The 15,141-nt window shown below is 38.8% G+C and overlaps 1 protein-coding gene across 1 annotated transcript in view; it reads left to right on the plus strand.

Moving 5' to 3' along the window:
- Positions 1 to 14,557, plus strand: part of IMPG2 (interphotoreceptor matrix proteoglycan 2) — a 106,413-nt gene extending 91,856 nt beyond the window's left edge. Inside the window, exons 16-20 of the mRNA XM_069065292.1 lie at positions 5,484 to 5,694; positions 8,784 to 8,972; positions 9,876 to 10,074; positions 10,723 to 10,802; positions 12,990 to 14,557. Coding sequence (XP_068921393.1) covers positions 5,484 to 5,694; positions 8,784 to 8,972; positions 9,876 to 10,074; positions 10,723 to 10,802; positions 12,990 to 13,002 — 692 coding nt within the window. The 3' untranslated portion in view covers positions 13,003 to 14,557. The remainder of the gene's footprint in view (positions 1 to 5,483; positions 5,695 to 8,783; positions 8,973 to 9,875; positions 10,075 to 10,722; positions 10,803 to 12,989) is intronic.
- The last annotated feature ends 584 nt before the right edge of the window (positions 14,558 to 15,141 follow it).

Here is a 15,141-nt window from a genome sequence, read left to right on the forward strand (position 1 = left end):
CTTACTTTCTAATATTTTTATTCCTTATGTCCTTCAACATAATCTGCAGTCCCATGACCAGTCTCTTGTTCTTCATCACACACAAAACACTATCTCTTAACTCTGAGCATTTTCACAGGCTGTCCTGGAATCTCTTCCTCCTCACATTTGCCTCCAGGCATCTCTGTCATCCTTCCAGTATTGACTAACTCCTGAAGTTTCTGAAAGTTTCTGAAGTTTCTGAAAGAAACTTTTCCTAGACTTTCTTCCTTAACTTAGTGCCTTCCTTCTGAGACTACTTCTGGTATATCTTATTAATACGTAACTGTTTGCATCTTGTCTCCCCATTAGACTGTGAACTCCTTGAGATCAGGGACTGGTAATTTTGCTTAGCACATAGTACCTAGTACATAGTAGCAGATTAATACATGTTAGTTGACTGAATGACAAATGCAGTCCAAACTTCTTAGCATGGCATCCTCCATACTTTAGTTCATTCTACCTTTTAGGTATCATTTCCCAGTATTCTCCATGCACTTTGAGCATAGAGACCTAGACCTTGACCAGGAAGAGCTCTCAGCGGCTGTGCACAGCCCTTTGGGGCCCTTGCTGATACTTCCCCTATTGCCTGGAATATCTTTCTCCTTCTCTGCTTGTTCAATCCTACCCATCTTTTAATGCCTGGGTTAAATGATACTCCAACGATGAAAACTTCTCTGATCTCCCCAGATGGAATTATCTCTTCCTCTTCATTCATTCAACATTAAAAAATTAAACATATTTACTTGGTGCCAGACACTTGATTAGAAAAAAAAAACTAACAAAATTAAATAGTTCATGTCCTCAAAGAAATTGTTTGTCTCTCATATATATTGGGCCTGAGATCATTATCATATTATATACTATTTATAAAACATTCACCAAGAAACAGAATAAATCAGTGCATTTAACATTTTAGTTATGACACCTAAACCCAGAGGGCTACCTCTATTTGCTTTCAAAATACTACAAAAATGATAAAGTCATATTGTTAGCAGTGGTAAAAGTGAATTGCATCTTTATTTAAATGTAATGATATAAAAAACTTCTGGCAAAAAATTTTTTCAAGATATGGTAATTGAATGTTATTTTTGGTAGAACATGTATACACCATATACATAAATGTATATGTGCACAATATGTATGTGTACACATATAACATATGTACATATGCAGGCAAATTTTCATTTTAAAGAGATTTCATTTTAGAGATATAGCCTATATTCAGGAGTATCTTATATTTGAACCAGTATGGTGCTACAATTACATGTATTTTGGGTTATGGGAACTTTTGCACAATCAATTTCTCAAGATCAGCTAAGAACTTGGGGCTTATACTCATGATGTTTATGTTGTATGTTTCAGAACCATTGCAGAGATTTTCCATAAGGTTCTGTTCTAAACCTAGTTTAAATTATTTTCTGATTGCAAATATCTGAAAGGAATATTCAAAAGCAAGGGGATGAATTGTAAAAACATATAGTAGAATCTTAATTTGTTTTTTTTTTGGAGGGAGGAAGGCAAGGCAATTGGGGTTAAGTGACATGCCTAAGGTCACACAGCTAGTTAAGTGTCAAGCATGAGGCTGAATTTGAGCTCAGGTCCTCCTGTCTCCAGGGCTGGTGTTCTATTCACTGCATCACCTAGCTGCCCCAATGGTATAGTGGAATCTTGATCTTCAGTCCCCTTGGTAGGGCTCCCACAGACCGTCAAGGGAGCAGAACTCGAATGGGCACCTGCTAAGAACAGGTACTAGAGCCAGAGTAGGATGGAAGGACATTGGTCAGTATATTGAATCTCTCTGAGTTGATTACTTCCTTCACTGCTTCATCTTTCTGGATATTTTTTTTTCCTCTCGAATGATGAGTGAATGGAAAATCATGCAGTAGGCTAAGAGTTAGGAATACAAAGCGAAACCACAAGACAGGCCTTGCTCTCAAGAAGTTTACATTCCAACTGGGGGAGGTGATATGTAAATGAAAGTTCTGCTTCACTTTGAATAGAAAAGCTTGAAAGTTCTATGGATGAAGTGGAGGGGGTAAAAGCTTGAAAATTCTACAGTTAAAGTGGAGGGGGTCTTTAGGTCAGATGACAGTGCTAGACATTTACAGGGCCTACGGTAGAAGCAGATGGTAAGGCCAGGAGGACCTTACAGAGTCAGTGTCAGAGGAGATAGTAAGGCTTGGGGGTCCTCCATCTTATTGGAAAGAATGGAGTTGGTGATTGCCCACTTATCTAAGCTATGAGAACAGTAAAGCAGCCTTGTTGGGTCCTGGGCATCCCCAACCAGGGAAGGGAGAAAAATAAAGGTGAACAGAATGCAGTGGTGGAAGGTCTTCCCACCACCAGGTCATCCCCTTATGGAATTATTTTTAAAATGGTGAGTCAGTTGTCACATGACATCAGGGTGCTACACACAATTGGTGATTGTTGTTATTGTTCTTTTGTCTCCCTCAAAATTCCCTTTTGTCTTTGTTATGATCTAGCCTTCTTAGAGGCTGCTGTGGTCTTTCTGTAAGCCTCCCCTGAAATCGACAGCTGCTCTCTCTGCAATATATCCCTTTATGTTTGGCACAAAACACAGTGTGGGGAGAAATATAAAGCCCAGAGATGTAGAGAAGGGCAGGATTGGAAATGGCAAGCGGTAGATGAAGCTCCTATTGAATTTCAGAGCATGTAAGGTTGCTTTTGAAGCATCTGCATGTTCCTTAGGCAGAACATTGCAATCTGTTTTCACCATTCATTGCCCTAGGCTTTGGTGGGATTTAGAAAAGATCAGTGAACGAGAAAGACGCAAAACTCATTTCCCTGGCCCAGGAGAGGGAGTTGAAACAGTATGCCCTCTTAAGGGAAGTTTTAAATTATACTTTTTCAATGAAGTAAATAAAATAATTCTCTAGAACTCAACTGTGTCAGGTGACACTTGAGAACATTTTTATTTTTTAATTGAGTGACTTGCCCCGGGTCACATAGCCAAGTATATAACTTTTGTACAGGTCGTGGTGGCTCTGAAACTGGGTTCTCTATTTACTATGCACAGTGCCATTTGAAAAGAATGATAGTGACCCTGGAATTAATCTAAATGTAGAAGAAACTTCAAATCAGTATATGGATTTAATGGCTCAAATTTTTTTCAGAAGACCTGGATTGTGGTCCTGGCTCTGATACTTAATAGACATGTGGTCTTGGTTCTTTGACTCATTTTCTTTATCTGTCAGTCATGACGGCAAGCACCTTACTTGTTTTGACAGAACAAAACAATGCTTGTGAAATACTTTGAAAAGTTAAAATACTTATATATCCAAGGATTGAGAATTTCCTAGGAATGGGTAGCCTCTTACCAATGCAGTTTGTAACTTTGGATATCTTCTCTTAGTAGATGGTCATTGAGAATTGCTGTGATGGGAAAAGCATCACCCTGCTGTCCCACTTGTGATGAACCTCTCCTAATTTAGCTAGGTTGGTCCTCATACAGTAATCTAAGCTTATCCACAATGGAGAGAAGGCTGGTCTCAAGTCAGGACAAACTGGGTAGAAGTCCTGTTCCCAACCTGTACTGGTCATATTAACCTGTGAAAATCACTGCCCCAAGCAATTCTCTTAAGAAAATTTATAGCAATTTACTTTTATAGAGAGAATATCTTCACCAACATTTTCTGATGAAATCACAGGCCTGGACCAGAACAAGAAAAACCATCCAGAATAGTAGGCTCACCAGAGCTTATACCCTGCTTACTAACCCTTTGAAAAACCTAATGTCACCTCTAGGCTACCATGAGGCATTAGAGAAGGACTTTAGTGGAGGAAAAGTCAAATTTACCTCGGAGGTCCTGTTTGAAGGCAGCAGTGAGGAAAGAGTGCTCTATTGGGAGCCAACCAATGACAGTCATGAATTATCACTAGCAAATTGATTAACTAGATGAACTTGAGGCCATTATTGACTTTTCTAGGTCCAAATTTCCTCATGCAGAAAAACGAAGAGATTAGATTAATCTATTAGGTCCTTTCTAGCTTTCAAAATTCCATTATTCTTTTTTTCTGTGGATATTACCCACACACTGAGGCAACATTTCATAGTGGATTCCATGAAATTATCCCTGAAGTATGGAACACTTGGGTTTAAATTCTCTGATATATAGTAATCGCATAAACTTGGGTAAGCCATTTTAATATTTCAGTGCCCAAAGACAGCTCTCTAAGACTATGAATTCAGAGAAAGAGGCAGAGGAAATTCCTTTTACTTTTTTAAAATAGATTTTTAAATTTATTTTTAGTTTTCAACATTCACTTTGATAAGATTTTGAATTTTACCACCCTCCGCCCCCAAGATGGCGTGTAATTTGATATAGGCTATACATGTACAATCATATTAAACATACATCCACTTTAGTCATGTTGTGAAAGAAGAATCAGAAGAACCAGAAAACCACAAGAAAGAAAAAACAAACCCAAAAAAAGAGAAAATAGTATGTTTCGATCTACATTCAGACTCCAAAGTTGTTTCACTGGATGCAGATAGCATTTTCCATCTTTAGTCTTAGAATTGTCTTAGATCATTACACTGCTGAGAATAGCTAAGTCTAACAAAGTTGGTCATCACACAATGTTGCTGTTACTGTGTATAATGTTTTCTTGGCTCTGTTTACTTCACTCAGCATCAATTCACGCAAGTCTTTCTAGATTTTTCTGAAATCTGCATGTTCACCATTTCTACGGAACAATAGTATTCCATTACATTCATATACCACAACTTGTTCAGTCACTCCTCACTTGATGGGCATCCACTCAATTGAGAAAATTACTTCTCTTGAGCTCCCAGTCCTAATGAAGGATAGTAGGGAGGGGATAAGTATTTACATAGAACCTACTATGGGCCAGAAACTGTGCCAAGCACTTTACAAATATTTTCTCATTTAAGCCTCACAACAGCTCTGTGAGGTAGGTGTTGTTATTATCCCTATTTTACAGTTGGGGAAACTGAGGCAAGCAGTTGTCAGGTGGCTTGTCCAGGAGCACACAGTAAGTGTCTGAGACTGGATTTGCATTTAGATCTTCTTGCCTCCCGGACCAGCATCTATCCACTGTACCACCTAGCTACTTGGGATGAGATGAGAAGCAGATTCAAGAAAAATAGAAAGGTACCTTTTAAGACCCTACTCCAGTGTCATGAAGTAGATGGACTTGGAGTAAGGAAGACTTGAGTTTGAATCTCAGCTCAGACACCTGCCTGCTGTGTATAAGTCACTAGACAAATGGCACCAATTCTCTAGACCTCAGTTTCCTTTTCTGTAAAATGAAGGATTGGGACTCAGGGACTCCAAGGTCTCTTCCAACTCTAAGCCTAGGATCCTATGATTCTCATTGTGGAATGGAGTGACTGCTGGTCCTCAAAGGCCAGGCCTGTGAAGTATGACTCTAGGAGCCTCACTGAATAGGCTCCCTTTTCTGCTTTTTTGAATTTTCAGGTGATCAAGCCGACCCTTGTAAGTTCCAAGCCTGCAATGAATTTTCTGAATGTGTGGTCAACCGCTGGAGTGGAGAAGCAGAATGTGTATGTTACCCTGGTTACCAGAGTCTCCATGGACTGCCCTGTCAGAGCGTCTGTGAACTACAGTCAGATTTCTGCATGAATGATGGAAAGTGCGACATTATTCCTGGGCATGGGGCCATCTGTAGGTATGCTATTAGCAGGTATTTTTGTTTCACAGGACTGGAATACTACTATTTATAGCAAAGTGTGAACCTGTAGGATTTTACATTTTAAATGGCAGTTAGGTAGGTCAGTGGATAGAGTCTTGGGGTCAGTTCAAATCCAGCCTCAGATACCTACTTCCTGTGTGACTCTGGATAAATCATTTCATGTTTATTTGCCTCAGTTTCCTCATGTGTAAAGTGTGGATACTAATAGCACCTACCTCCAAGGGTTGTTGTGAGGACCACACGAAAATTGAAAACAATTGAAAATGTGCCTGGCACATTTTGTTTTTATTCAGTTGTTTCAGTCATGTCTGACTCTGTGACCTCATTTGGGGTTTTCTTGGCAAAGATATTGGAGTGGTTTGCTATTTCCTTTTCCAGTTCATTTTATAGATGAGGAAACTGAAGGAAAAGGTTAAGTGACTTGCCCAGAGTCATACAGCTAGTAAGAGTCTGAGGCCAGAGTTGAACTCAGGTCTTCCTGACTCTAGGACCAGGCACTTTATTCACTGTGTCACCTCATTTTCTCTGTGCCTGGCACATAGCAAGAGCTATATAAATGTTACCTATTGTTAAATGAAGGGGTGCCTTGTGCAGTTCTTATGGAAAACTATACTTTCTGACTTTTGCCCAGTTTTATCAATTAGCTTGAACTCTTTGGGAAGATCAAAATAACTCAAGGCAATATTCCAGAGAAATATGATGCTATGGGAGGGATTGCATTGGCAAACATTCTGCAGTTAGCATGAATTTGTCAGGAGATCTTAGTTCTGCAATGGCTATTATCATTGTTATGAATACATTACATAGTAATAATGTTTTACAGGTTGTAAAACACTTTCACACTCGTCATTTCATTTGATTTGCATATTAGTCTTGGGAAAGAGAGCACATGTTATTATCATCATCACCAAAAAAATTAAGGCAATTCAGAATCAGAGAAGCTAAGAGCCTTGACCAAAATCACATAGTGAGTAACTTGAAGACAAAGGACAATTATATTTGCAAAATATTTTAAGGTTTTATGAAGCACCTTCCCTCACCACACCTCTGTGAGATAAAATGAAACTATAATTTTTTCCAGCAATTATGTTACCTCCCATCCTTCTATAAGAAACAGTTTATGTGACTGCCCTACTGTTAGTTTTTTTAAGGCTCAGTTTCACTCTTTTTACTGAGGGCCATTGGCAGTGGCCATGAGAGCCTGCCTAGCTGAATCTCACTGAATAAATACCTGCAGTTTTTAAATGGAGAGAGAGGAGGGAGGGAGGGAGAAAGAGGCAGACAGAGAGACAGAGAGAGAGAGAGACAAACAGAGAGAGAGAGACAGAGAGAGACAGAGAGAGAGAGAGAGAAACAGAGAGACAGAAGAGAGAGAGACAGAGAGAGAGGGAGAGGGAGAGAGGAGAGGAAATAGTATGCTTTGATCTGCATTCAGATTCCATAGTGTTTTTCTCTGGATGTGGATAGCATTTTCCATCTTTAGTCTTGGAATTATCTTAGATATTTGTATTGCTGAGAAGAACTAAGTCTATTAAAGTTGATCATCCCACAATGTTGCTATTACTGTGTACAACGTTCTCCTGGTTCTACTCACTTCACTCAGTGACAGTTAATGCAAGTCTTTTTAGGTTTTTCTGAAATCTGCCTGCTCACCATTTCTTATTGCGCATGGACCACCAGGGAAAATTCATAGCTCAAAAATCACATGCAGATTCTTTTGAAATGACTCACATGTAACATGAAAATAAAATTCTTCACAACAATCCCAAACTAGAGTTTAATGTAATTCTGTCCATTCCATGGGGCCTCCGCTCTTGCCTGTTGCATGAAATAGACACAGTTCCAGTAACATAGACCTGGGTTCTACTCCTTTCTCTGCCATATGCCTCCTGACTCATGTGGGCTTGGGTAAACCAATGATCTCTGAGAACACAATTATTTCTGAGAGAAAGCTGGCCATGGATAATGCTGCAGGATTCCATTAGGCTTACATTGCCACAAGACCAAGGGTCTCCTCAACAACTAGACAACAGTGAGAAAAAGAGAGTAGACTTTTTCTCATCAGAAGAGAAGCCTTCTCTATACCATTGACCATAGAATGGATGGGGAGCCATGATGCTCTCTTTTGATCCACCTTTGGGAAGAGAAGAGAAACAGAAAAGAGAAAATTCTCTTTGGGTCCATTGAAAGGGAAGAGAAAGATCCCAAGAACTGAGCTAGCTTACTCAACTGTAAGGAAAGAAAAGGGAAAGGGAATAAGTATTTATTAAGTACCTAATGTATACCAGGCACTGTGCTAAGCACTTTACAATTATTATTTCATTTGATCCTCATAACAACCCTACAAGATAGGTGCTATTATGGTCCCCATTTTACAGCTGAGGAAACTGAGGCAGAAAGAGGTTAAAGTGATTTTCTCAGGGTCACAGAGCTAGTAAAGGTCTAAGGCTTGATTTAAACTCAGGCATTACTGATGGCAAATCCAACACTCTATCTACTGAAAGAGAGATCAAAAGAAGAAAGCTGAATACCAGGGTCATAAAATCCCTGTCTACAACTCTTCTTCCCTCTAGTTAGGTCACAAACTTATAGTCCTGTTCTTTCTTACTGTGATCTAGATCTGCTTAGTTTGGCTGGAGGCAACATTGAACTCTACCCCCAAACCAGCATCCCCCCATATTCCCAGGGACAAGTCGGATTTGAATAGAGGTTTAAATTTTACCTTAGAGTTTAATTTTTAGAGGTTTAAATTTTACTTACTAGCTGTGTAACCCTGGGCAAAGTCTCTTAACCTTGTTTACCTCAGTTTCCTTATTTGTAAAATGACATGGAGAAGAAAATGGAAAACCAGTTTAGTATATTTGCCAAGAAAACCTCAAACGGGGTCAAGAAGATTTGGTCATGAACAACAAAAACAAGGTCCCCTTTCAGCTCTAATATTCATCACTTTTAGCTAAATCTTTTCCTCTCTCTGCTCCTTACCACAAGAGTTACCAGTGATTTAGTGATTGGGCCACTTTTCTGAATAGTGATATGGTTTTTGCGGTGGGGTTTTTACGTTCTAGATGCCGTGTGGGTGAGAACTGGTGGTATCGAGGGGAACACTGTGAAGAATACATGTCAGAGCCCCAGGTGATAGGAATTGCTGTCGCCTCAGTGATTGGCTTCCTTCTTGTTGTCTTGGCTGTCCTCTTCTTTCTGGCTAGGACTCTGAGAGACCAGTATGTGAGGAGAGAAAGAAAGGCTTCTCTCAGGTGAGTGAAAGTACAAGTCCCTTTGGAGTGACTCCGTTTCTTCCTTTTGGGTGATGAACTGGAATGATCGTTATTTTCAATCATCTCAGATGGAATTGTAATCATAGTCAGATCATCAATCAGGATAGAATTTGGACAAGAACTAAGGAATGGGGCTTTGTTTTTGGCAGTGTGGCTTCATCTGGTAGTAAATTGGGGGGAAAATGGGTCACTATTTTGAAGGGAGAGCTCCAGTACCTTTTGGGTAGTCACGAGATCACAATCCATGTAATTATTCTCTGTCCCTTTGTCTCTAGAGTAGCGTACTTCATATGCTAGCCTCTTTGTAATTATATTCTTTTTCCTGGAGACAGGTTGGGGGTACAGTAGATGAACCATTGGGCTTGGAAGTCTGGAAGATCTGACTTCAAATCCAGTCTCAGATGCTTCCTAGCTGTGTAACCCTTTTAATATCTGTTTTCCTCTTCTGTAAAATGGGCATCATAATAGCATCTACCTCCCAGTTGTTGTGAAGATTAAATGAAACAATTATTGTAAAGAGCTTTAGCATAGTGCACAACACATAGTAAGCACTCTAGAAATGTTAGCTATTATCATCATTACTATCGCTGTTAAATTCTCTGTAAGTTTCCAAACTGGTTTGCCCTTAGAACAGTTATTGCTTTTAATATATGCTCCTAGAAGGCAGAAAATAGATGCACTCATCAGTCAGCCAAGTACCAGATAACAAACAGGCACCTTCATTAATGAATAAATATTTGGTGATTAGATATGATACCTCTGTTAGTCACACCTTGTTAAGGCATTCAGTTCCTCTCTATTGCAAAATGAGGTCCATATTAAATAATTCCCAAAGGAAAGTTGGCTATGCTGTGGGCTGACTGTGTTATATGATTACAACAGGAGGAGAGACAGCCCCCCGTCCCTCGAGAGTGCTGTGAAGTACAACCCTGTGTTTGAGGGAGATATCATTGGAGATGACCAGTATGGGGAGAGCTACCCTCAGCTTACTTCCTACAACTCTGCTGGTGGAGAGGTGCCTGCCGCCTTCAGCAGTGAAGAAATCAGGCACATCTATGAGGACAGTGGGCTTACCAGTGAGGTGGGTGACTGTTCCTCTGGCAGCTTTCTCTTTTGTTTCCTCTCTCTCCATACAAGTATATGTGCAGTGCATGTATATGTACAATGCATATATATATGCGTACATGTGAACACAATATGATATACATGTATACAGTACAGAAGCATGTAGTAGAGATGTAATATGCATGGTGTACACACATGTATGCACACATACACAATCTAGTAGGTGTATTGTATGTATATGGGCATATATACATATATGCACATGTACATAAATACCACATGTTCTATGCTTAGATGTCTTAATACCATGAAACATATACAGTCTTGTGATGATGCCTGCATGCACAAAGGTGACATAATACATATGGCATAATGTTGAGTAGTATGAGTTTAAATTTGGGACATCTGTGGAAAAACATATATCAGAACTCCTTTACCTTGATCAGAAAGTATGTAACAGGCTAGTGCCCTTCTTTTCAGTCCTTGTTAATACAGAGACTGATAAGGTAGTATTAGAACCTCTGCCTCCTTCTCTGAAAGGATAATGGATTTCCCCCCCCTAAGAATATGGGTAGAAAGTAGTAGGATGCCATAAGCCCCTTTTAAAGATGTTTTGTGTTTTTTGAGATTCTTCTAAAGCATTTTCTGGCTTTTTTTTAAAAAGGAGATTCAAGAAAGAGCCAGGATTTTTGAACTTTATTCCAAAGACCAAAAGTTTGCAGAATTTGTGAGACAGCATCACATGTAAGTATTTGGAATGTTGCCTCTGCCCAGAATCTTTAGAAATTTGTATAGTAGTAATGCTGCCAGCATTAGTTGAATTATTTTGGTTTGTATGGTGTGTGTGACCAGGGTGGGTACCTAACCTGATGTTAATATTATGTGATAGTCCCATTAGAAAATTCTTAGAGCACTTAATTCTAGCCTTAAGCTCTCACATATCCCATCATATCCATCTACTATTGAAGCTTACTACACTCATTTCCCTAAGTCTCTCAGTTTACTTTTGTATTTATCTACCTTGTATATATGTATCTATCTTGTTAAGGAATAAAATGAAATGTCAGAGCTGAAAGGGACCTCTGAGATAATTTAGTCCAGCTCTTATTAGAAGCAGGAATCTTCTCTATAACTAAATGTTGGGGAAACATTCAGTCTTTGCTAGAACTCCTCCAATGTCAGGGACCTGAAGACACCCCTCCCCCTCACTCCATTCCATCAATGGATTGCCTTGCTAAATCTTTTTATTGTTCCATTGTGTCATCCCATTTATATATTCTCTTTCACCCCTAAAGCAAAAAATACTTTATTACATAAGTTAAAACATGTTAAAACATGCATGTGTGTGTGCGCATGCACACACACACAAACTAGTTGCAGTTCTTTCTTTTTTTTTTTTGGAGGCAATCAAGATTAAGTGACTTGCCCAGGGTCACACATCTAGTCAGCATCTAAGGTACAGTTCTTTAAAATCATATACTGCAAGATCTCTTTCCTGTAGAGTTATGTTATTTTTTCTGAATCTACATTTTTTTAGCACACAAGTTGAGAACCTGCTTGTAAATATTTTGACTGACTCTCATCCCTTCTCCCCACCTTAGGTAAAGGGTTTTGTGTCAGAATACAAAAGAAAAACTAGCCTGGAAAGACAGCCTTGGGATGGGTCTCCCAATGTACAGACCTGTAACCTGAACCTCATGCCCAGATCTGGCACCTGTCCCAGGTGGTCAGTGCTGTCATGTGGGACCTCCTGTTCATCTTAAAACCTTGGAGAGACTTCCTTAGCATAGGGATGGCTCCATGTTTCTCTGTTTTCTTCTTTCCTTTGGCATCTTTTGTGTTTTTCTTCCCACCTGGGATCCTCTTACCCAATTTTTTTTGGGGGAAATATACACAGTTTTGCAATATCTCCCCTGTTATGTTACCTCTGAAAGAAGCACAACACCATTCTTTAGTGTTTTCATGGATTTTGATGACAACTGACTGAGTCCTGGCTCTGCAGTAAGAGGTCCTGGGTTCAAAGGTTCAAACCTGTAATGTTTATCACCTGTGTGACCTTGGGCAAGTTATTTAATCACCCTGGGACTCAGTTTCCTCATCTGTAAAATGAAAGGGTTGGACTAGATGACCTCTGAGTACCCTTCCAGTTCTAGATCTATGATCCTATGAATGCAGGGAAATAAATGTGTTATTGAATCTGTTGGAAAAGGGGGAATCTTTGGGAGTGATACTCCCTGTATTCTCTGTCAGTTTTATCAAGCTTGCTTATACTAAATTTGTTCTCTCAGGATTTTTTAAGCATTAGATAATAGCATCCTTGGATACTATTCCCACATCAAGAGAGGAGGGAGAAAGAGAGAGAGAGAGAGAGAGAGAGAGAGAGAGAGAGAGAGAGAGAGAGAGACAGAGAGAGAGAGAGAGAGAGAGAGAGAGAGAGAGAGAGAGACAGAGAGAGAGAGAGAGAGAGAGAGAGAGAGAGAGAGAGAGAGAGAGAGAGAGAGAGAGAGAGAGAGAGAGAGAGAGAGAGAGAGAGGGAGAGAGAGAGAGAGAGAGAGAGAGAGAGAGAGAGAGAGAGAGAGAGAGAATTTAATGGGAACTATCAAGCACATGAACTGCCAAGGGAAATTATTAGTTCAATTATTTTTGGATCATATCTGTGACTTCATTGGTATAAGGAATTCTGGGTGAGGATATTTCCAAACTTATAAAAAAGGGAAATATAATCCTTAAAAGTAATCCTAAAAGTATAAGACCCACATCTATTATTGGAAAGAGAAAAGAAATTTTAATTTTTATATCCCTAGCCCTTAGAACAGCACCTAACACAGAGCAAGTACTTAATAAACACTTATTATTGTCTTATAAATTTGTGAAAATTTCAGGATATTGTTGCCTTACCAATTAACTGGGGTCTCTGCTTTTTCATTGTAGGAAGCTGCCGTAACAAAAATTTAACTTTTAAAAGAAATTGGAAGAGGAGCATTGCTTACTACCTTTGTAATGGGGTGTGGCAGTAGCACAGTTGCCTATGTCTGGATTATACTCTGAGGACAAAAAAGGAAACATTCTTTAAGCATGGTTGAATTGGGGGAATGTCTCCATCCAGTCCAATTATTTTATCCCCTTCAGTTTAGATTTCAGGAAGAGATTTTTTTTACAAGCATCGATGTAATAAAAAAAAAAATCAAATTGTAAAATATATTGTACAAAGACAGGGTATAGGACATATATGATCAGTTGGGTCTAGGAGTTAAAATTACTATTACATTTGTTCCTAGTTCTTCCATTGACCTTCTCTTTAAGCATGTCACTTGAATCTCTGTGCCTCAGTTTTCCAAACTGGAATATAGGGTGAGAATACTACAAACAGATATTATGAGACCTAATAACTATTTGTAAGGTACTTTTGGTAGTTAGGTGAAAAGGGGAAAGATTGTAAGATATTGCTCATTCTTAGTATCTATTTTTTGAAAACTAATTCATGGAACTTGTAGTAGGAGTGAGTAACAGCTATTAATCTGGTTGGGACCTATAAAAGTAAGACTAAAGGGAATGAAACTGTCCTGGAAATTTAGTTGGTTCAGGGCATTATTTGCATCCACTGATGGACTTTCTGGTTGCCTAAGGTATAAATGTCTGGCTCATGAGTACTGGGTGCTTCTCAGAATTGAGGGGCTTCCTACATGTCAACAAACCTTCTGAATGGGTGTACCAGGTGGCAAATGATGAAAGACGAAGCTGAGCCCAACTAAACCAATGCTGTATCTTAGCTGCATATCCTTTCCATCTTATTGTTGAAGTGAACTTCCCTTTAAAAAACTGTTATATGCTCTAAGAGTATCTCATCTAATTCCAATCCTGAGCACCAAACATCAGACTGTCCTGAGTCAGACCTGGATCAAAGCAGAAGCTGAATTTTAATATTATTTGAACCCAACCATGAAGACTCTTTTCTAATAAAATTGTTTTAAAAAACCCCAAAAACAAACAAAAATTCCTTTTGTTATAGTATGGTCAGGTATGCTATAATGTTCTCCCTAGCAAGACTTAGTTTCTAATTGCAACACTCATTATGTCTTATAATTTTTAATATTAATGAAAGTATTATTGTCAAGGATAGAATGTAAGTTCCTTGAGGGCAGGGATTGTTTTCATTTTTGTCTGTATAGTATATAGTGCTTGGCATGTAGCAGGTCTTAATAAATGCTTATTGAATTAAATTGATGTTTTTTAAAAAAGTTACCAAGAGTATATATCAAATTAGAAAATTCCTCATAGGGAGAAAGGTAAGTTTAAACATTCTGGGGATGGGGACCTCAAGCCCATAAAACTAAAGATAGTCATGGCTAAATGATTGGTGGATTTAAGTCTGAACTTGGAAAAGTCTTGATTTTCCTACTGACAGGCTCTGGCATGTTGGGAAATCACAATGCCTCTGGTTCTTGGTACCTCACTTTGGAAAGTGCCATTTGGCTACCCGACAGTGTGTTCTTTGTATTAGCTAGTGTAATAAAGAATGTCACATATTGGCAAACCCAGGCTTTTACTGTTTTCTTTCTTGTGGAGTGCCTAATGTCTGATTCCATTCCTTCTTACGTTAATGCATCAGGCATGACAGGATCCCATTGCTATGTTCCTTTTCACTTTGCAGACAGGAAATGTCTGTCACCTATGTTCATTCAGAATCAAAACAGACTGGCTCCTCTTTCTCTAGGGTGTTTCTTATGAACATTTTTTGGGAGCAGAGAACAGGAGGGGCTAAGTAACCCTTACTGTTAATATTAAATAGCAAACATATAAGCTTTAAAAGAAAGTTTGTATCCAGGTAATTTTGTGCCAGACTTTGGCCATTTCCATTGTCCTTTTTTGGTTCCTTCCTAATTTTGATTTCTATTTTTTATTACAATTAACCAGGGACTTCATAGCTCTAGGATATTTTACATTGTCTGATTTATTAATAAATGAATAGCCATTAATATTAACTTTAATGAGGATGACTAGATATTGGAAGCAAAGACTCTATAAGCTTAAGGTACTATAAAAAAGCTACTGAAAATATTTGTAAATATTCAGTAGTTTTCAA

Source organism: Petaurus breviceps, unplaced genomic scaffold, assembly GCF_028583685.1.
Source record: "Petaurus breviceps papuanus isolate PSGF00001 unplaced genomic scaffold, PetGlider_PUasm1.0 90683, whole genome shotgun sequence".
Lineage (NCBI taxonomy): Eukaryota > Metazoa > Chordata > Mammalia > Diprotodontia > Petauridae > Petaurus > Petaurus breviceps.